Source organism: Podarcis melisellensis, assembly GCF_964234715.1.
Source record: "Podarcis melisellensis genome assembly, chromosome: 1".
Classification (NCBI taxonomy): domain Eukaryota; kingdom Metazoa; phylum Chordata; class Lepidosauria; order Squamata; family Lacertidae; genus Podarcis; species Podarcis melisellensis.
In genome coordinates, this window is record NC_138528.1 from 85188504 (window position 1) to 85211687 (window position 23184).

General features: G+C 46.3%; 1 protein-coding gene across 3 annotated transcripts in view; it reads right to left on the reverse strand.

Annotated features, from left to right (window-relative positions):
* The window catches only part of VIL1 (villin 1), a 33433-nt gene that overhangs the window by 1217 nt on the left and 9032 nt on the right, over positions 1–23184 (reverse strand). For 2 of the 3 annotated variants that reach the window (XM_081920297.1, XM_081920296.1), the window contains 17 exons: positions 22945–23050; positions 21640–21714; positions 19277–19473; positions 16790–16898; positions 15958–16068; positions 15062–15264; positions 14087–14165; positions 13633–13731; positions 8117–8270; positions 6662–6762; positions 5372–5509; positions 4856–5014; positions 3518–3697; positions 3201–3346; positions 1943–2087; positions 1243–1431; positions 665–733 (listed from right to left, as the gene is read on the reverse strand). In XM_081920297.1, the coding sequence (XP_081776423.1) occupies positions 665–733; positions 1243–1431; positions 1943–2087; positions 3201–3346; positions 3518–3697; positions 4856–5014; positions 5372–5509; positions 6662–6762; positions 8117–8270; positions 13633–13731; positions 14087–14165; positions 15062–15264; positions 15958–16068; positions 16790–16898; positions 19277–19473; positions 21640–21714; positions 22945–23050 (2260 nt within the window). Of the gene's footprint in view, positions 1–664; positions 734–1242; positions 1432–1942; positions 2088–3200; positions 3347–3517; positions 3698–4855; positions 5015–5371; positions 5510–6661; positions 6763–8116; positions 8271–13632; positions 13732–14086; positions 14166–15061; positions 15265–15957; positions 16069–16789; positions 16899–19276; positions 19474–21639; positions 21715–22944; positions 23056–23184 lie in introns of all 3 variants that reach the window. The other variant, XM_081920298.1, reaches the window with a different exon arrangement.

Here is a 23184-nt window from a genome sequence, read left to right on the forward strand (position 1 = left end):
CAACACCTCTTTTTCTAGAAAAATAGCACTCAGTTGAGGGAAGGTAAATTGGCATTGTAAACTGAACTGTTTTAGATCAATTTATTGATCTAAAATGCAGTATTGTGGGTTCTGGTGCACTTTGTAAGAAAGGAATTTAAAAATAAAAATTCTAGCGCCATCCAGAGGAATAAGAATTGCAGAGTTGGAAGGGACATGTTGGTCTGTTGCGGAAGAAACAGTCTAGTACACAATCACTTGTGCCATAATGCTCTTGTCTTTAAGGTGCTGCAAGAAGGTCAGTCACTACAACATCAGAGGAACAGTGAGGGAGGTGGAGAGGGCATGCTGTGGGCAATGTCCTCTACAAGCAGTTAACCTCATCCTTAAAGAGGAATGCAACTCTGTTGCTCCTCAGCTGTTACCATACTTAACTATCCCTCTAAAGGGAAGTTTTTCTGGAGTAAGTATTGCAGCCTTTTATACTGAAATAACTAAAAGAAGGCCTTACATCCCCCAATCAGATGGTACAGGCATGAAAAGCTACACAGCAGTTACTGCTATAAAATGAACTTGGGTCCTATTGTTCCTATGAATTAAATGGCAACTGTGCCACCTGCACTTGTATATGATCAAACACGTGTTCTCCTCCCTGCTTTCTATCCCACTCTTCAGTAATACTTACAGAAGTGATCTGGCCAAGGTTGTCCTCATCTATGAGTTCAGCTTTTAACTCTTCATAGGATTTCTTCTCCTGCATGAAGATAGACCACAAAAACCCTGGGAGTTACCAGACTACCCACACACACATGAACATTTTGATTTGACTGAAGGCTAGAGAGTTAAAATAGGATTCCTTAGAGAGAAGTCTGCTGAATCTTAAGCCTGGTAACCTACGTGCTCATCATCATTTGTGGATACAGACAGTCTGGATGTAGCTAGCTACACTTCAGCATGTTGAAAGTTCATGAAAGCTAATTCTGATGAAAATCTGAAGGTGGGGTGGCTAACGTGCTTCCAGCTCCCATCGTCTCCAGTCCACCTGGCCAAAGGTCAAGGATGATGGCAGCTGTAATCGAACAACATCTGGAAGGTTAGAGGAGAGTTCTAACAAGGCAGAGCAATTAGAGGGAAAGTAATGTTTTCTACACATTTCAAACAGGTGTGTTTGAATTCACATGGGATTAACCTTTGTTGCACGACGTGGTCTTCTCAGCTGCCTTTTGTTAGACCTGAAAGAATAAGGGCCACTAGGTCACTTACTGTCCCTTTGAGGGGGTCCCATGCTAGGAACCAGCCAGTGAATGTCGGAGGCTCAAAGCCTTGCTTCACAATCACAATGGGAGTGTCAAGGTCACGTCCACCCGGGTGAGTTCGCAGGTACTCCTGCACCGTTACAGCTGCTGCCTCCTTCTCAGCCTCATTTGCATCTTTGCCAATCCAGAAGTAAACCTGGCCGGAGAAAAAGCTCTTATGAATGGAAGTGGACATGCAGCTCATGTGCCGGTAGCTGGATCAAAAGGGAGAAAGGTTCAGGGAATTCTGCCCTTGAGTTTGTGTTTGCCTGTGTATATCTCTCAACCGTAGACTTAAAGCTTCTGTGGCAGACCATAACCCCCTAATCCTTAGGGAACCTTAGCTAACAGTTTCTAGAGGGGTAGTGGTATTCATTTCTTACCCCAAAAACAACAAAATTGTGGCACTTTAAAGGCTAACCAGTTGGTTAAGACAAGGTTTCGTCATAAGCTGCATGGAGTGTTAATATAGCATAGTAATTATATCAGATGAGAAGTGTGTGTGCGCGAACAAAGCTGTAAAGAAATTCCAGTGTGCAATATTAGCCATGAAAGTAAAATTCAATAGCATTATTACGGGGGGTGGGGACATTCATTGCCAATGTGCTTCATTGAGCAGCAAATGCTTCCTCTCCCTATTCATTCTTTACCCCCCACCTCAGACCCACCTGGTCCCAGGCATCCAGTAGGAACACATCATCTTCTTCCAAGTCATCTTGAGTAAAATTTGTGATCTCCATGGCAAGGAAGCGCCCCGTCTTATTGGAGCACTGAAAGAGCCGAGGTGCGATGGCAATTGTTTCCTCCTGTAATCTGCACAAAAAGAGGGAGAGAGACAGGTCAGGTGGCAGGTCAGCTCCCTATTTGCAAGCACAAGCACATGGAGAAAAAGCCATATATCCAGCTTTTCTACCAGGCCACATCAGATGCAGCCGTTCTCAACCTGTGGGTCCCCAGATGTTGTTGGACTACAACCCCCATCATCCTTGAGCTCTGGCCTTGGGGTGATGGGAGTTGTAGTTCAACATCATCTGGGAACCCACAGGTTGAGAAAGGCTGGATTGGATCAATCTAGAGTAGAGAAGCAGCCAGAAAGGGTGTGCAAGGGTTTCATTTCCCCTTGAAACTCATTGCCACTTGCCTCTAAAATAACCACCCTCTGAAAGTGGATTTGTAGGGAGGGAAACTGACACTTGAGGTTTTCTCGCACATGCCTTAAAAAGCCACCAGAGTCTTCCGATTTTGAGTGGAGATGGAGGCTGTGGCTTCTTCCATCCAATTCAGACTTTGGCATTAGGAGAGTAAGGATTGGCGTGTAAGAGTGCATTGCCTAGGCAGGACCGGCCCTGCCATTAGCCAGTGTGAAGTAGCCATTTCAGGCAATGGAGGCTGGGAGAGATGGCAACCACACTAAGAAAATTTAACTATGAACCCCCAAATTTGGAATCCTGTTCCAAACGTGTACCAAAGGTTTGCACGTCTTTTACAGCAAAATCCCAGCATTTTGCAGCACGCCATAAACTGAGCAATTGATACATCAAACACAGGCTTCATGCTTTATATTAACTATGAACCCCAAATCGGTGCCAAACTGGTGCAGTTCTAGCCCCCCCCCCCCGACTGGAAGCCTCAGTAGCAGCTATGCTGCCTTGTTGGTGGCCTGGGCTGGTTGGCTTCCTTGCCTCACAGTATTCGGCAACCAGCATGCCTGGAAAGGGCCCCTTGCCCAAGTGATCAGCTGTAAGGTAGTCAGTGGAGGCCATGCATTCTGGTAGCCATGGTGTGCACACATCTGCTGCTCTGATGATGTAATGCAGGCAGCTAGCACTGCCCCTGCAGTGGTGTAATGCAGGCAGCTAGCACTGCCCCTGCAGTGGTGTAATGCAGGCAGCTAGCACTGCCCCTTGCCCAGGTGCCAGATGTTACCTTTTGTTGTTGGCGTACTGGGACTTCCCGCCTAGCGCAATCCAGAACTCCGCAGGCTCCTGTCCTTCTGCGATCACTGCTTTCTCAGTCTTGGAGATCAGGTCAGCCACACTCCTGGCCATCTCCCTCTCATCCCCACTGCAGCCCTGCAGGAAGGAAAACCAGACTGTGGTGTGGGGGTTGGGTCAGCCTTTCAATTAACTAAATTCCACTCCCTCTTCCAAAGCTGAGGATGTTTGTTCTGGATCACACTTGCTAGTGCCCTCAGCCTCCAAATCACCCACCAGCCGTGCACTTCTCCCGGAAAGGATGCCTACCTTCCCATACCAGAGGTAGCAGCAACTCTGAGTCTTGAGGATAAAGACATCATTGGAATTGAGGGAGGAGGCCCGGGGAGGCACCTCAAAGGCCTTGGTGTTGAACTCGTTGGTCCCATGCACCTGGAAAAGGCGGATGGTGGGCACTGGAGCTGTGCTGCCAGCTCGGGAGGTACCACCCTAGGTGTAAGGAGGAAGGGGAAAAAGAATTTAGACATCTATGAGAGTCCAGGCATCACTCCAGGCTTCTAGGGCTTGGATACTACAAGAGCAAGAGAAATTATGCAAAATTCATGCACACTTTCTGAATGGGTGCTGTGTTGAGGAATTCCACAGCCTCTCAGCCATGCTTCTATAGAGCATGAGCATCACTGCACTCCAAAGCCCAGTGCATTGGTTATATCATCCCAAATAAAGGTCATAGGACTGCCTGAAAGCAAGATCTATTCATTAAGCCTCAACCCTCCCCCAGAGACAAACTATTTTGTACAAGCTTTGTCCCATCCATTATTTCACCTTCCACTGCAGAACTATAGGAACTGGTCCCAAAAGGCCCCTTTCCTGACACAGATGAGGTCAGGTCACTCTGTGACTGACGCATTCTAGGTTCCCCTTTGCCTTGACAGCTTCCCATTCCACAGTAGCCTTTTCTGCCACTGGAACTTAAACCGGCTGCTCCTTGTCCTGTTCAGGGCATGGAACGAATGGGATATTTTCCCCTCCCCTTTCTGAAATCTGACAGGAGGGTCACATCCGCTCAATATACAAAGCACCGCCACCAAAGGAAAAGGGATGAGGAAGTGGTGGAGTGCTCAACCACAAGCAGCTTACAAAGTGACAACAAGAATACAGCCTGTCATAAAACTCCCTTGAAGTGGTATAACTCCAGATTAGGAAGCTTTGAGACCAAAAGACATGTGAAGTGGGAAAGATGTGTTTTGATCTCCCAGTGGGCTTTTAATATTATTATTTAAAGCCCCTCTGGCATCTCAGATTTTGATTGGAGAAGTGCTGCTGGTGGAGCAAGTGTTCACTTCTCTGTGATTTTCCTAGTCTAAATTGCTCCCCAATCCCCAAAACTATGATTATCTCCACTGGGGGAGGGGAAACAAGGGAACCTGTATTGTGCCTGTTACCCCCCCAAAAAAAATACCTACTTGGATGCAAAACCTAAATCCTCCTTAGAACTATTGTTCTGATCAAAATTAGAGCCACCACCAGATACTCTAAAGTTCTCTTTGGATTTCCTGTCTCGTATCTGTTTTGCTCCCCATTGTACAGCTGGGAAATGGAAAGGGAGGCAATTTTAACCACCGAGTCTCTCCCTCTTGTGCTCACCGAATATACCACCATTCGTCCCTTGAAGATGGCCATAAGATGAGCAGGCTCCTTGCCCATGGTCACTCGCACCTGCACAGGTTCACCATTATACTGTTGGTCCAGAATGACAGCCTGGTAAGCAGAGGCAGTGATCTCATCGGGGCTGGCATGGCGACCCTGGAAAGCAGCAACAGAGTAGGCTGACTTAAAAGGCTGGGGTACAGTTCCAACTGTCTCTCAGCTACAATTCAATGGAGAAAGAACTTCAAAACTCATGACTGTGTTGTGAGCAATGGAACACAGCATCTTACAACAGAATCCAGTGGCATCTTTAGGGTCCTGAGAACTTCAGACTCCTTTGGAAAGGCAAATTTCTAGTACTTGTTGTTGTTGTTGTTGTTGTTGTTCTGAACATGCAAATGGTTTCTACTGCTCCTTGGTGACATGTGGAAGGTCTTTCTTCTCTCTCCATCTCCTTGGCCTATACTCTGCTTCCTTTGACGTAATCCCTCCTGCCCACCTCCACCTGCTCACCTGCCAAATGTAGATCATGTAGTGCATTTTACTGGAGACTAGATACTTGTAGAGGATAAGGTAGCAGTCGCCGCTGTAGAAATGACCGAGCCAGCGACCCTCCACTGGTACCAGTTCCAAGTTCTCAATTCGCCAGACCTGTCAAGGCAAGTGGAAGATGAGCAACAGGGTAGTAGTAGACATTCAAGGGGTAGGCAGGGGTTGGTGGGTGGAGGTTTCCTCAGTATAGCCAGGAATATAGTGCTTGGCAAAGTTAGCTCAGTTAGCAGTTAGGTCCATCATAACTGGACACTGCAGATTCTGAGATTTCCTGGGAGAAAACAGGAGGGCAAATGGAAGTGTGAGCAAGCCCTTAGAGTAGTGGTGTATATCTGAATTTCTCAACTGTGTACATTTGGGGTGATGGTGGAAGGAAATGTGGCACTGGATACAGAATTCAGTCTTCTAAGGAACTCGATTCTCATTTAAAACACCACCAAAGCATCACTTTTCAAGTCCTTATGGCTATGGTGATATGCTTCAACTTTACTGTGTGATGCCTTGTGAAGTCCCAGAGAAAGAAGTAGTGATGAAGAAGATGGTCCTCAGTTCCCTTACATTCCTGCTGATGTTGTCCTTACAGGGCCTTTGGTGAGCCCAGGGCAAAGACCTTCCCGAGCCTACAAACCTAAGGAGCACCAAAGCATACCCCACAGCCCTACCAAAGCTATAATTGAATCGTATTGAATTTATATCCCACCCTTCCTCTCAAAAGTGTCCAGGGCCTTATGTTATGTGGCATTCATGCTGCTGTTCCCCAACTAGCCAAGTCACTGGCACTGGATATAATTTCGCAGCTTGTCCTCCTTTCAGAAAGGCAAATTTGGACAGCTGTAACCAAAGAGATTTTCAGTCCTTTTGTTGCCACAGGTTCAAAAGGTGTGGCTAGTTTGGGGCTGGTCCTGCCAGATTTATTGCAGTTGCTCACCTTTAACTCCAGCTCTACTTTCATAATGCTAGCATGGCAATTCATTTTGCATATTTGCAGAGCTGAGGCCAAGAGGAAGCCTTTGAGATAGACCTCTCTTGTGCTCTTGTGTCTCACAACAGGTTATCCCACTAAACTCAAAGCCAAAAGGGGGTGGGGACTTGGGTGGGCCTGGTTCTTACCCAGGGCTTTTCCCCCCCAGGCCAAAACTCTCCTGAGCTCAGTTCTGGCACCTCTCAGGTGGGCACCATTGCCATAACAAGAGAACAAGCATGTGGTGATTTCTGGCACCTCTTTTTCTAGAAAAATGGCACTGTCCTCACCTCTACTTCTCCAGAGCCGTCATCCACCATCTTGTGCAAGGCAGCCATCTCCGGCTTGGCATGGAGAGTGGTGGCATCAAACTTCACTTGCTCTACTTTGGCTGTTGGGCAGCCAGGGAAGAAAGTAGGTAGGTTTGGTCTTAACCAGCACATCTGCATCTGAGGGACCGTGTGGCCCCAAGGATGGGCAATTACAAGCTAAAGAATAAACTTTGATGGGATGGATGGAAACTGCATGTGTTACTCCTTCAGGAAGGAGGCACCACCATGTATGGTTTCCACACCAGAAAGCAGAGGATAGCAACCCACATGCTTATAAAACCCAACATTTGGGATTCTGCTGAGAACTGCCCTGGGTTTGTCAGATGCAGGGCAGTATGCAAATTTTAACAGCAGCAGCAACAACAACGACGTTTCATTCTAAAGGTGTGTTTGTTCATAGACAACACAAACCCTCAGCAGCTCGTGTCAAGGATGCTGCCAATATTAAGGAGGGGGTTCACAATAAATGCTTCCTTCAACCCACATTCAAGGCTACAATTACCCAGTGTGGTGCTCTCCCATCATTCCTAACCATTACAGGCCATTCATTGTGCACCTTGTGGATGGCAGGAACTGGAATCCCACAGCTAGAGGGCACCATGTTGGTTACCACTGCACTAGACCTCCGTAGTGGGGTTTTTGTGTGTGTGTGTGTAAACAAGAATGAGTCTGGCAGAACTTTAGCTCCAGAATTCCCAGAACAGTTTCACAACCAATTCCTCTTCCCAAAGGACTCTGGGAACTGCACCTCTGTGAGGGGAAGAGGGGTCGAATAAAAACAACTCTAAGCAGCCTTAATGAACTACAGTTCCCAGGATCCTCGGTGAAAAGCCATGGCTCTCAGTGGTATAATAGTGTTTTTAAGGTATTGTGCAGATATGGCCCATATTAACTATGTACAGTGGTACCTCAGGTTAAGAACTTAATTCATTCCAGAGGTCCATTCTTAACCTGAAACGGTTCTTAACCCGAGGCGTGCTTTCGCTAATGGGGCCTCCTGCTGCCGCTGCGCCACTGGTGTGTGATTTCCATTCTTATCCTGGGGCAAAGTTCTTAACCTGGAGCAACCACTTCCTGGTTAGTAGAGTTTGTAACCTGAAACGTCTGCAACCTGAAGCGTCTGTAACCCGAGGTACCACTGTACTTATGTACATATTTAACTGTGGATTTTCAATTTTCTTTGCAAATTGAAACTGTGGGTTTTCAAATTTCTTTGCAAATTGATACAGAAACAGGAGAGAATGAATTGAGGAATGAACACAGAAACTGACACAGAACAGACTGATCTGCCTTTTCACAAAAGAGACAGGCCAAAACAACATTCTTTCCCACCTCTTCTTGTGGGGCCCATACCTGTCAGAAGCAGCCTCTAAACCATCAGCTCCACTAAGTTGATCAGGCTTCAGCACTTACCTATTTTCCCAACTGTGTTGGTCTTGCCAAAGCCAGTGCTTTGATGGGGGAGAGTCCATTTCTGAAAGAGCTGCCTAAAGACAGCAGATTCAGAACCGTCATTTTCAGTCTCCACGCTGGTGCTGGGTGGGTAGTTCTTTGCCTTCATGTAACCCTGAGGTGACAAAGAGAAGACCAGAACAGAGCAACTTTCACAACAAGGTGAGGAAGGACTCCACAGAGACTTCATTAAACAGAGCATATTTGGAAGTATCCTAGACTATCACCCTCAACAGGCCCAGTGTTATCTCTTTAACACCTGGGGCCTGCAACAAAAAATGATAAGTGTATTCCTTGCCTACTATAATAGCAGTGCTCATGTACATGGTGCCAGCCAGCCAGCCAGCCAGCCAGCCAGCCAGCCAGCCAGCAATGCCCCCAGTAGAACGCTCCATTCCATCCCTCTGCCACCAGTTTTCTTTTTCAACTAACATTCAGCATTCTGTGGTTACTGAGCATGCTTGGTCCTCATTGGTCGGGATGTGGTTTTTTTGTGTGTGGGGGGGAGTGTTGCCTCTTACATTTTGTTGGTTTTTAAAGCTCTATTTTGTTGTATGGTAGCTTCCTCTTGTTTCTCATTAGTCCTGTTGGCCCTCACCACCTGCTTTGGCTATTAGTGTTATTCTAAAGCAGCAATGCGGCAGCAAGCAAAGGCTATAGCAGCCAAGACTGCTGCTTGTGGCTGGAAAGCCAAACAGGAAGTTTGTGACTGTTGCCATGGGAACAAAGGGGCAGTCCATTCTGTACTGAGCACCGGATGTTAGCTCAGTAGGTTTGTCACATGACCTGTACAGGATGTACATGGGTGGAGTGTTTTTGGAGTTTCTCTCTGTCTGTTGAAGAGAGCAGACATCTTTACTGTATGACTGCTAAAGACACAAATAAAGACATGTAGATACGTTTCTGTATGTGTCTGATTCCCCTCCCTGGGGACATGCAGGGAGGAGAAGGAGGAGGAGCAGTTGGTGTGTTTTCCTCACAGCCTGAGGAAAATCGCCGGAACGGACCTCGCGTATGTTTATTCCTGCCGGGAGTCGCCGGAGGGAGGTCTGAGGAATTCAGCCGGTGCCTGATCAGATAGGCACATACCTCTGAGACGGGCCAGAATTCCAACAATGGTAGCAGACGCCGGTTGCTGTTTTCATCGACCTCTGCATCAAGAAGTGGCCTCCATGGAAGCCTGAGGTGAGAAGGCTGATTCTCTGCAGCCAGAAGCTGACCAGAAGAATCTGAAAGCCAAGCAACGGAGCCCAGGTATGAGATTTTCGGGCTTAGAAGTGTGAATGCAGATTGAGTTATTCTCTGCTTCACGGGGAGAAACGTTTGGGAAAAACAGCTCCAGTCAAAAGAGAAACCGCATTCCAAACATTCCTGTGGTTAATCCTGTCCAAGGGATGGAATGCACTGTTGCTAAGCGACGCCCTTCAGTGAAGGCCATGCCTCAGAGAGGAGAAGTGAAAGTTAAAATGGAATGTTTTGTCTTCAGAGTCTGAAGAGCTCTTGGAAATTTCCAATGCAGCCAGCGTTGAGAGCTGCCAGGTGGCACAGAGTGTAAACAAGCCAGCTATTGGATTTTAGAGGCTTGTGTTTGAGAGTCAATGCAAGGACTCAAGATGGATGCCAAGAGGGAGGGAGGTTTGCCTACTCCAGACCTTCTGACCAGTGACAATTATGCATCTTGGTCTATCAAGATGAAGGCCCTGCTGCGGAATCAGAGACTGTTTGGGGTGATTGAAAATCCCATTCCAGCAGCACCAACGCGTGCTTGGGAGTCACAGGATGTAAAGGCCAGAACTGCTATAATTCTGTGCGTGTCAGATTCGGAGCTGATCCACATACAAGATTTAGGCCACGCGAGAGATGTTTGGGACACGCTGAGAAGGACACATCAGAGAGATGCAGGTTCTTCAGCGTTGCTGTATTTTGAGAAGCTGACCAACCTAAGGCTTGCACCTGATGGAGATGTTCAAGCGCACCTGACGGAAATGAAATTTCTGCGTCAACAGATGGTGGAACGTAACTTCCGTCTGCAGGAGGAAGTGTTTTGCTTCATGGTGATCAACAGCCTGAATCGGACTTACAAAACAGTTGCCAGTCAGCTGGGGTCTCTCCCAGCAGCGGATTTGACTTCGGAGAGGGTCTTTGCCGTGGTGTTGAATGAACATGACAGACTTGCCGCCCTGGAAGTCAAGAACAGGGGGAGCCAAGAACGGAGTTCTAACGCCCCCACTGCTGAAGCTACTGGAGGAGACGCTGTAGCTTTAAACGTTGTCCGATGCTACAATTGTGACCAGACTGGGCATCTTCAGCGGTACTGCAAGAAGCCACGTAAGAACAGAGGAGCTAAGGCGAGCTCCACAAAGTCTGAGGCGTCAGACAAAAGTCACACCAAGCCAAAGGCAAAGACTGCAAAGGCTTTGATGTCGCTAAAAGCCACACCAGAGGTGGGAAACTTCTTTATCCTAGACACCGGATGCACGCAGCATATGTGTTGACACAGAGGACTATTTTCTACGTTTGAGAAGCAAAGCTTCGCTGTGCAACTAGCCAACGGTCAAAAGCTGGAAGCGACCGGAATTGGGACTGTGTATCTTGAAAGTCTGAACTTGACTATAAGCAATGTTTATTTGGTTCCAGGTTTGAAGTACAATCTGCTCAGTGTTTCGCAGATTGCCAAGAAGGGACTAAAACTGTCCTATGATGCTGAGAACTGCGAGATCTACAAAGATGGAGAGTTGTATCTTTCTGCCAAAGAGAAAGATGGACTGTATTTGTTGACTTTTGATCAAAGTGATTACATGAAATGTAATTCTTGTGATTCTAACATGATCTCTTTTGCAGGTGTAGCCAAGAAGAACACCAAGCAGGTGACCTCGAGGGTCGACAAGGCTTTTCAGCGGGTGTATGCTGATGTGATTGGTCCTTTAGCACCATCTAGAGGCAATGCAAAGTATTACCTAATATGTGTTGATTCTTTCACAGGTTTTGTCTGGATTTATCTTTTGGAGAGGCCGAAAGAAGCCTTAGAAAGGTTTAAAGAGTTTTGTGACAAGGTTAAAAACATGCATGATGCTGACATAGATTGTCTTTGCACAGATGAGAAGCCAATTTTTCTTTTACAGGAGTTCCAGAGGTTCCTGAAGAAGAAAGGGATAAGACACAAAACTGCTAGTTCCGAACAAGCTTGGAACAAATGTGTTTGTGTTAGGGTGAACAAAGAATTGCAAAAGGGAATGGAAGCGCAATTGCTAAGTTCACATCTGCCACATGAGTACTGGGCTGAGTCACTAATGTCATATTGCTACACGTGGTTGAGAAAGTTTTCAAAAGAGTTGGGATGTTCTCCTTTTGAGAAACTGTTCCACAGAAAACCTTCTGTTGCCCATTTCAAGGTTTTTGGGTCTCATGTGAGAACAGAAGCTCCAGGTGGGGTAAAGAATGCCAGAGGCATTTTTGTGGGTTATGAAAAGGGTCTCTACAGGATAATTTTGTCTGAATCTGGAAAGGTGATTCTCACAAAATTTCTAGAGCGTGCTCCTGAAAAGGAGAGAGTGATTGTTCAAACATTTCCCACAGGTGATGATGATTCTGATGATGATGATGATGAGCTTGATTTTATTGAGTTCAGTAGTACTGATGATGACAGCGATAGCTCAGACAGCTCAGTTGTCACAGTCATTGAGAGGAAATCTCACGTAATGACTAGACCCTCAGAAGAGGAGGATGAACCACTGATTAAGCTTAGTACTGGTTCTCCAGAGAGTCCAAAGGCTGAACCAGAAAGCAGAGAAGAGCAGCACCTCTTACGTAGGTCTGAGAGAGCAACGAAGGGTGTACCACCCAAGAGGTATTCACAAGAGTTTGCTAACTTATGTGTTGCTGTTGTAAACGACCAAGGTCAGATTGAAGCTGTGTCTGAGTCGGAGACAAAGGCACAACAGAGAGTTGTTAACCAAGGTGATGCAGAAGCACTCATTCCTTGGAAGTCACACAACCAGAGAGGTACATTGGTAAAACCAGTGGCGGGTAGTTCCAAGGGTGGAACTGAAACAACAGGGGAATGTTATAAGTATAACAACTGTTTGTTTTCTTCTCTGGATGACGCTTTGCTCGCAGCACGCATTGATACTTTAGGGGGAGTATGTTATTCTAAAGCAGCAATGCGGCAGCAAGCAAAGGCTATAGCAGCCAAGACTGCTGCTTGTGGCTGGAAAGCCAAACAGGAAGTTTGTGACTGTTGCCATGGGAACAAAGGGGCAGTCCATTCTGTACTGAGCACCGGATGTTAGCTCAGTAGGTTTGTCACATGACCTGTACAGGATGTACATGGGTGGAGTGTTTTTGGAGTTTCTCTCTGTCTGTTGAAGAGAGCAGACATCTTTACTGTATGACTGCTAAAGACACAAATAAAGACATGTAGATACGTTTCTGTATGTGTCTGATTCCCCTCCCTGGGGGCATGCAGGGAGGAGAAGGAGGAGGAGCAGTTGGTGTGTTTTCCTCACAGCCTGAGGAAAATCGCCGGAACGGACCTCGCGTATGTTTATTCCTGCCGGGAGTCGCCGGAGGGAGGTCTGAGGAATTCAGCCGGTGCCTGATCAGATAGGCACATACCTCTGAGACGGGCCAGAATTCCAACAATTAGAAGGGCTAAAGATGGCTTTGGGTTCATCCAGGCTTTATGCTCTTACATTAACTTAGGCTAAAAAGGAAACAATGTAGAACACAAACTAGCTTGAGCTCCAGTCTTTTGCACCCCTGATTTCTAGTGTAGCAGATGCAATGCGAGACAGAATTGCTGCATTTTTAAATACTGTATATTCTTCAAACTGGAAAATGGAAGGTGTAAAAAAAAAAGCATGAGTTTGCTTGGTTTTTTTTTGCAAATGGTGTCCTGTTGAATAATATCCAACAAGAATTTACCATAATTTATATAATTTATTGGGGCATTTGTCTGCATTGGTACAGTCATTTTTTTCTGTTGACGGAACATTAAACAGAGGACTGGTGGAAGAATTCCTTCACAGAATTTGCTATCCACGATTTCACTTTGCTTCATTATAAGGACTGTGATTAAATTATTATTTTTTGGACCAGCTCTCCAAAGTGATGTTGCTAGTCTACACTCTGGGATGAAGATTATGCAAAACTATAATGTTTTATATACTTGCTTCCCTGATACCCTCCTTAAGCCTATGAAATGGATGAGGCTAAAAGGAAGACAGGCAAGTGGGCAGGAGGTAATATCCAAGCCCTGGTCCAAAATCCAGACAGAGAATCGAAAAGAGTTGGTAGCATTCATATTAGTCAAGATCTGGAATCATGGAGCCAAAAATGGCTTTGATCCCTTGAAATGGCAGAAGAGAGAGTGGAGGCACTTTATTCCAGTATCTCCAAGAGGTTCTAGAACATTGCAAAAGGTCCTTGCCCAGATATGAGACTGTATGGACTCAGCTTTGCCTTAACCTCTCACTCACCAGGGCCCGTGTCATCGCTTGCCGCTTCTCCTCCTTGCTTGAATTCCTACCCTTCCACACAAAGATCTTCACACCACCTTGGTCCAAGATGAAGCAGTCCTGACAGGAGACAAAACAAGATCCAGTTGTTTCATTACAAAGAAGCTGTTTAGGCCAGTATAGCCTTCTTCCATTACCAGGCTCTCTCTTACAGCATAGGTGGGTAGCCAGTAATCCTCTAGATGTTGATGGACTCCAGCTCTCATCAACCTCAGCCACCATGGTCAGTGGTCAGGGATGATGGGCATTGTAGTCCAGCAACATCTGGAAGGCCACAGTCTCACTAGGCAGAATGGCTACAACTGTGTTAGATGACATTGGAATAATGTCTTCTCTGGTCTTCCCTTCTCTCCAACCCCCAACCTACGCTTTAAGCTTGTCATGGTGCAACTAATCCACCAGGGATGAATCTTACCTCATTCTTGAGAAGGTCCTGGGTGAGGGGCTGGATGGCAACTTCTTGGATAAGAAGGTTCCCTTCTATCTCAGAGACTCTGGGAGAGGAACAAGAGGGCAGTCATGGGACCAGCTCTCCAAAGTGATGTTGCTAGTCTACACTCTGGGATGAAGATTATGCAAAACTATAATGGTCTTAAAAGCTAAAAATCAGGACTGGGCCTATTCAATATATAAAACCTTGCAGAATTCAGTTTTCTAGAGAACCTCACAGCCAGTTCAGTTAACATAAAAGTGGGGTGGAAAATAATGATAAATTACTCCTGCTTCTTTTTTTCTGTATTTCTCCTATGATATCTGAAGCAGAACGTCTGCATCTTACCTGCAGTGACATCACTGAACCCCAAATTGCCTTGGCGCATTCACACACTAATTTTAAAAAGGGGAGGAAGAGCCAGGAAACTAGGAGGATATTTTCTTACCTTCATGGTTACAAGGAAATATTTGAAAATGGGGGCAGTGTTGACCAAAACAGCCCAAAAGCCAAGGTGCCCAACTGTAGGGTCTCCTTCCCTTTTGAGATTTATCTCTAGTTTATTTTCTTTCCTTCATTGTTCCAGGCTCCTGCCCTATTCCTGATCTCCCCTTGTCCTCCCTCATACATCCCTTCTGGATGCCTTTTGCTGTCGCAGTTCTTTCCAAATCACTTTGAATCCACAAGAAAAAACCCAAACATGGCAAACAGAATTGTACTCATTAAGGAAGGTCACACAGGTGCTCTCAGGAGCAGCATTGATCCCATGAACAGAATAAATGGAACATTTGCTTTCTTGATCAGCGTGTGTACTTCCATCACAGGCTTTCTCTCCCACATTCCCCTGTTCCTGCATCCATCAAAGAGATGTTTGCTCCTCTCTCCCGCAGCTGTGCATCTTTCCACACAACCTCTTTGCCTCACCGTAGTCCCCACTGCCACACACCCAATGTCACTCACTGGTAGAGCTTGAGAGAAGATTTCAGCTTCTGGTCCACCACGGCATCTGGGATGGCAGGCTGAAGGTTCCTCTTCTCCCCCAGTACATACTCCATGATCTTCATGAGAATAGGAGATGCAGCTTCGTCCTCCCCATCCACCACACCTACCTGTGCTCGACCCCCACGCTCCCGGTCACGAATGTCCTTGGCTAGGGTCATCCCCTGCAGGAAACAGGTCACAACCACAGGCCAAGGTCAGGGGGTGGCAGGAGGAAGGCATTAGAAGAATGAGAAAACCCACAAATAAGAGCATGGTGGGTGTGAACAAGAAACCCTATGCAGGATCAGGCCTAAGGCTTTTCTAGTCCAGCATTCTAGTCTCACTTCAGCTATCACCCAGTTCATTTATTTCCCTTTTTGTCTTAGCCAACTCAGACACAGAACTTAACACCTTGAAGCACCTTGTAGTCATGAATTATTCCTACCACCCTTCCTAGGAAGGGGAGATATACTAAAAAGAATGATGCCCAGTGGCCATTTTAATACATTTAATTTATGAATGGCTGCTGAACTACATGGAACTATGAGTTGATCATCACAGAGTGAATCCATCAATGTAATATACCGTAATCCCAAGGCTATTAGGCTATTCAGTGTCTTTAGCATGTCTCACCGCTGGGTTGTTATGTGATAAGTTGGTGGCTTCACTTGATCCTGATTCTCCCATTTCCTCCCAATCCATATTTTTTTTGGTCAGCAAAACAACCCTCCTTTTCTTATAATAGAAATGTTACATTTGGATTTCAAATGTCAGATGTCCCACCCAAGAAAGGGCAGGCACCAAAATCCTCCTTCCTTGCACAACTCCCGTCTCCCCTGCTTCCCCACTTCCACCACCCATGGCAGACTTTGCACCTTCAGTCGCTCCAGGCGGTTGCTCTCTGGACCGTTCCATTGGATGATGAGCTTCCCCAGGTCTAGCAGAAACACATCGCCCAAGTTGAAACTGTTCCAACTCAGCTCCACCTTTGGAAGAGGGGGGAAAACAGCTGGTGGGAAAGCCTATGTGAGTTTACTGAAAGATACCTGGATTCTATCAGTCTGGGGACCTCAGACAAGATGATCCCTGTTGGATCAGGCCAGAAACCACATCTAGTTCTCATTATGGCCAACCAGATGCCCATGGAAAATCTGGGAGCAGTGCAAGATTTATGCACAAGCTGTGTAAGCTACAGGGCCTCAGATTACAAAGGGCCGCTAAATACAAATACAAAATTACATATTTATTTCATGGATATTTTGCTGGCTTGCAGTTTGCTGGTTTGTAAATATAAAAGTTATTTCCATTTCCACTGTCCTTTCTATTAAAAGAACACCTACAGTAATACAGGTGTCGAAACACGATGGGCTGCCCCTGCCAGCAACTGGTATGCAGAAGCACACCACCTCCGACAGTGGAAGTAGAAACATAGCCATTGTGGCTTCAGTAGCCACTGATGACCTCCACAAACACATCATTAAAAGTGCATCTACTGTACTGCTCCAACAAGAGGTCAAAAGCAGTGCAGATCTTTTTGTAAGATCTGAGTGCGCCTTCATGGGCTGCAACACTGTGATGAACCTTGTCTTCATGATCACCCACAAGTGTTCAAAGACCCCAGTGTCTAGATCTGACAGTTTTACCAGGAGCTAAGCTACCAGCCCTGGCCAGCCCTTTCCCAACATTGCCAGCCCATCTTTGACCCACCTCTCCTGCCATCACATTCTTCTTGCCCTTGACGTGCAGCAGGCGTCGTACGTTGTACGTGTTGGTCTCCACGTGCTTCATGCCAGATGCCACTCCACCCTTCTTATAGCTGCAGAGGAGAGGCAGGGTCAGGGTCTGGACTGTGGAGGAGAGCACCAACATTCCCAAACAGCTAAGTCTTCAGCTGCATACACAACCATGCATCTAAGGCACATATAAAGCACGCAACATCCCCCAAGGAATCCTGGGAAGTGTAGATCGTTATGGGTGCTGGGCATTGCAGCTCTGTGAAGGGTAAATTACAGCTCCCAGGATTCTTAGGGGGAAGCCAAGTGCTTTAAATATAGAGTGTGTATGCAGACCTCCCATAGAAGAAAGGGTTGACCTCTACCCAGTATGCCTCATAGAAGCATGGGGCAGAAAGTAGTGGGGGAAGACCTGCTGCCTTCCACAGCCACTCTGCTTTAGGTTTTCCAGAGCCTCTGATGTTAAGAACATTATGTTAGCTACAACACACATTTCAGGCCCTTAAATGGACAGACCTGTGTTCTATATAGTGGGGTGGAGGGCAACCTTCTGCTGAGCTTTACATTCCCCCAAGTGTAATCTGTTGGGAGCTGCATATCAGCAGTGGGCATAGCTGAAGCCAAATGTGGGTTGGGACAACCCCCCCAAACACATTTAACCCCTCATGAAACTAGGACCAAGGACCTCATAAAATTGGACCACAGGCTTCCAAGTTTCCTACCGCTCCTATAAGGTGTCAACTTTAGACATTTTTTGTACCCAAAGCAAAAGTGAAAATGATGCCCTTTGCTTTGGAACCCATTTTTTAATTTTATTATATGTAGTCCTAGTTTAAACATAAGATGACGAGCCTCGCATATATTCAGGGTCCCATTCCTCTCCCCCACCCACCCTGGCTCTCCTTCATATGCAAGGGGGAAAAGATTGAAAGCTTCAATTGTTGGTTTTGAACAAAGCACAGTTTATGTCTGCAGTTGGGACATGATGGTTTATTTGCACTGTGGTTAGTTCAAACAAACCTAGATCAGAAACTACAGTTAGATCCTCATTTGAGCTCCCTAGCAGTTAGAATAAACAACAGTTTTCCAAGTTTAGAATAACATGAAACTATGGCTTATTCAAAACCAAAAAAGGAAGCTTTCATTAACTTCTTATATACAAGGAGCAGAGGACAACATACAAGGCCAAGTCTCACTGTGGTTCTTTTTTAATGCTAAACAAGGAGTGGCAAATCTCTTTCAGCTGAAGTCTGAAGTTGTCCACCCCTCCAGTGACATGTGCCAGTGAGAAGTGTGGTCAAAGCACACTTACCACACATACACACACAGAGACCCACCATGCAAGCAGGGACATGCACTCACATGCCCGGCAGAGGGGAAGAGACACAGAGACACACATATATTCAGGAAGGCAGGCAGGCAAATTTACTCAGCAGATGGGGGTCACACATGCAGGCAATCACACCCACACTTTCAAGTAGACAGTCACATACAATCCACAGAGGAAGAACAGGCAGGATTGCTAAACCATGGTTAGTGTCATGTCTTCTGAACCTGGCCAGAAAGAGAAGAAAGGTAGTGCAATGGAACCCTCTCTGGAATCTGCCACTTTGAAACAACTACTTTGTAGTAAGGACAGCACTGTTTCTGTCCCTGTCTATTTTTGCTTTTGACCAGTTATCTCCAGTTCCTCCCAGCTGCCCCTTTTCCTCCAGCTGCTCACACAGATTGCTTTGTGTTAGGCTGCCCGCAGGGATTCGTCAAAATCTGCTGGGCTTCATTCCCCAGTACTATCACTGAACTGGCTCTAAGTCGTGTCCTCTCGGGACATGGGTGGCGCTGTGGGTTAAACCACAGAGCCTAGGACTTGCCGATCAGAAGGTCGGCGGTTCGAATCCCTGCAATAGGGTGAGCTCCCGTTGCTCGGTCCCTGCTCCTGCCAACCTAGCAGTTCGAAAGCACAGCAAAGTGCAAGTAGATAATTAGGTACCGCTCCGGCAGGAAGGTAAACGGCATTTCCGCTCTGGTTCACCAGAAGCAGCTTAGTCATGCTGGCCACATGTCCCAGAAGCTGTACGCCGGCTCCCTCGGCCAATAAAGTGAGATGAGCGCTGTAACCCAAGAGTTGGTCACGACTGGACCTAATGGTCAGGGGTCCCTTTACCTTTCCCCTACCTGTCCTCTCGCCCCATATGGCCCCATCCCACTAGTCCCCACCCAGATATCCAGATTTTTAATTTTTTTCAAGAGTTGTCAAGTACCTATAGGAAACACGGGAAGGGCTGGTGTGTGTTTCTAAACACAAAGTGGACATGTACCGGAGGAACTATTGCCAATTGAGACTACCTAGCCTGTTTCTCTTAACACAGGCACAACACATAAAAATGTAAAGGGGTTCAAGGAATAAGAAGCTGTAATTGCCTGGATCAGCCACCAGAAGGCAATAAGGAGCATTACATACATTAGCCCCTGTTTGAAGTAGCTCCGGAAGGCGTCACTTTCGTAGCCCTGGACCTCACGATGCTGTACGGCTACTCCTCCCAGGTAGTCATCCATCTGGGTGGTGTAGATGGCAGCTGATCCCTGCTCATCCTGAGATGATGAACTGCCCAGCCAGAAGTGGACGTCATAGGTGAAGTTGTTCCCAGTCTTATGCGTCTAGTTGGAAAATTGAAGCTGGTTAGCAGGCCCACCAAAATTGCAGAGACTTCTCTGTTCCACGGTGCTCAGTCAATGCCACAATGATGGGCATTTTGATTCACACACTCAGCTCTCCAAGTCCACCTACTAGTAAGGGACATTGACTCAGATCTCTACTCTCAAACACAAAAGGGTTTCATCATGCATGAGCAAATCAGTATCACTATCCTAGCCCCAGAAGTTTGCTGAATGTAAAAGCAATGGGGAAAGTAGCTAATTCTAAAACAAAAGCAAAAACATTAAGAAAAGTCACACTGTGGCATTTCAAGGCCAGAAAGCAAGCAGACATCTTTGAGGATGGAGCTGCTCTGTTCTCTTAGAAACCTTGCAATGTTTATCCTCCTTCTATAACATATATCACACAGAGCAGGGTTCTTGCAAGGAGTTCTGCTTTGATCTACCTACTCAGCTCATTCATCTACCCATGCCTTATCCTCATATCCAAACCGTATGCCATTATCCAGTTATCCAGAATACGTGCAGTACGACGATACAGGTGTTCACAAACAGGCAGAGCATGAGAACAGAGAAGGGTTGGGAATGGGAGGGTAGGATGTGAAAGACTGTATTATTTATTGCTTTATAACGACCCTACCTTTTGACCAAAGCCAGCTTTCAAGGCAGCTTCCAATACACAGAAATGCAAAAACAGCAATTAAAAAAACATGAAATTAAGTGACTGTGTTAAAGCAGCTAATATAAAAACAGCTCCGAAATGAAGCAAGCTTTAAAATAGATCAGCAACAAAATAAAAAATACTTAGGATTTTATGTATCACTTGAGAATGAAGTGTACTTTATCTTGTTATCCCTGAGCTGAGAAGGAGTGACGCTTAAGCCCACCTTATTATAAGATCATGGCAGAATTGAACTGGTGATGTTTTCATTCAGAGCTCCATGTCTTCTCTTACCTACCAAGCGACATCAGCTCTCAAAAGGTATTTAAACCACTTGACTCTCCAACTAGGGTAATAACTGGTCCTGTTTATTAAATCAATAAAGTGGGTAATTGTTTTAAAACTCCAAACTTGCCTTGCTTATGCTAATAGGTGATATTTGAGAGGTAAGCAAAGCCATTGCAACAGATGCTGAACATCTTTGGATGCACAAAGTGGCGTGAATCAAGGCCAGCTCAAGACCTTTGGTACCTAAGGCACCCCCTCCCCATTCTAGGTAAAGGTCCTAATTGGACTGGCAACTGAATATGACTTTAACGCTGGTCATGGGAGAGTGTTAGGGGAATGGCCATAGGGATAAAGCACCTGCTTTGCCTGCAAAAGGTCACAGGTTCAATCCCTGCCATCTTCAAGCAGGGATGGGAAAGATCCCTTGTTTGAAACCCTGGAGAGCCACTGCCAGTCAACATCAACAATATTTAGCTAGATGGACCATCGGCCTGACTCAATATAAAGCGGCTTCCTATGTCCTCTAACGCAGTGTTTCCCAACCTTGTGCCTCCAGCTGTTTTTGAACTACAACTCCCATCATCCCTGACTAGCAAGACCAGTGGCAAGGGATGATGGGAATTGTAGTCCAAAAACAGCTGGAGGCACAAGGTTGGGAAACACTGCTCTAACGCACCTAAGGCAGCAGACTACTGGTAGTTTAGAGGAGGCCAGGAAAGGAATCATTGCTATCCTCTTACAGAAGAGAATGGTTAGTGAGGGGCAGAGGGGGTTGCTGCTGCCGTTCCCCAGCATCTGCTGCCTGAGATGGTCACTTTGCCCAATGGTAGGGCCAGCCCTGGTCTGAAGGAACATAATGCGGTCCTAATGCTGAAGACAGCCCATCTCTGGGAACCGCTCCTGACTTCAAAAATTACATATTAATGTTGTTGCTGCTGTTGTTAAAATCTAAGTAATAGCAACTTAGTGCGGCCTTTAGGGTGGTAGCCTACTGTATACGTAAGTTTGACAGGACTGGAGTACATTTACTCCTAGCCACATAAAACCTTCCCTTGAAGTATCCTTCTTTGGCCTCATCATGCTCCATGGTGCACCTCCCATACTTTACATGAGGCAAGTCCCTGCTTTTTTCTTGGGATGAGCCTCGTCCTTTTCTCCAGCTGTTTTGTCCCATCAAGCATAGTGACACAAAGGCCTCCACCATTCTTAATTCCTCTTACCGAGAGAATTATATAAGCATCTCCTTCATAGAAGTTCCCATATGTTTTCGGTGGAATAGGCACCATCTCCATATTCTGGAAGGGAAGGGGGGGTGGAATTAGCTGGAATTATATACAGTACTAAAGATCATCACACACCCTTGTGTTGTGTAAAGAGCATTCTTCCTGCCTTTATCTTCATTTTAAAACATTTGTCCTGCCTTCCTTCCTTCAATAGCCTATTTTTTACCAAGTCCCATCACCTTAATTTTTTTTAGTTTTGCCAAATCCCATCACCTCAGTCTTCTGAGGAAAGGCCATAGCTCAGGGTAGAACCACAGATGAAGAGAAACAATAATTATCAGGATCAAAGAACAGGAGGGGAAGGGGGGGGGGATTAACCCTATCCTCCCCTGTTGCGGTCTTGATGAAAATCCATCATCCAAAGCTGCTATTTGCATTGGGAGGAAATTCCCCCATTGATGGCCAGCTGTAACACCTTCTTTTGCCCCAGCTCAGCTGGTGGAGGCTTTCCAGTGCTTACAGCAGCTTCTGGATTGGGGAGTATTTGGGTTTGGGACCATGGCTGTAAGTGAAAGGATTAACCCCCTTTCCCCTTATGTGATCCTAATGCTGACCAGCCTCTCCCATAGCTGCTACTTCGTGCACATCAATTGCATTTATATAATTAATATCAATCTAGTTTGGCCCTCAGAATAAGAGATTCAATACAAGGATTCTGCACCACGGAGCTCGGAGTCTAGAGCAGGGCTAGGAAACCTTTTGCAGCCTGAGGGCCAGAGCTGTTGCCAGTTGTGGGCAGGGCCAGAGACAAAAACTGAGTGGAGCAACAAATTTGTTTTTTCCTTTGCTAGTTTCTACACATTCACACAGACACACACACCACCTTTCCTCCCCACCACGACAGGGACTGAAGGCTCCATATAGAACCACATACCCATACACCCCTTTGTATCCTCCACACAGGCAAGGAAGCGGCATTATTCGAGTTCAAGAACACATTCCAGCCAGGCAAAAACACTCAGGGTGGAGAGCAGAACCACTGAGTAGTGTGGCCCATGGAGAGTTCTGAGGCCAGGTAGAGAAGCCATGGGGGCTACATTTGGCCCCCCAGGGCTGACACCCCCCCCCACTCCTGATCTAGAGTGAATTGTGTTTCAGCTTCTCCTCTTTCTCCTTTAAAAGGCAGGAGATCCCAGGAGAAGGTGGAATCGTGGGAAGAGAAGAAACACATACAGAGACATGCCTCCAAATGCTGGTCTCTTTCTCACCTTTATACTACCACATACTTAAACAAACACTCACCTCAATTCTCCATATCTGGAGTCCGGGTGTGGTTTTGTTCAGAGTCCTGGTCACTTTGGCACTAAGTTCTGCTGACATGGTGATGGTCAATGTTTTGTGGGGGGATCTGCCCTTAGGAATGGGAAAGTTCATTAGCAATGTAGCCAGGTTACAACCAACCAACGTTTAAATATTGCAGAAGAATGGTCTATGCTCGGACCCCAAACTTCACATTGCTACTCCCCACCTCCACATTAATGT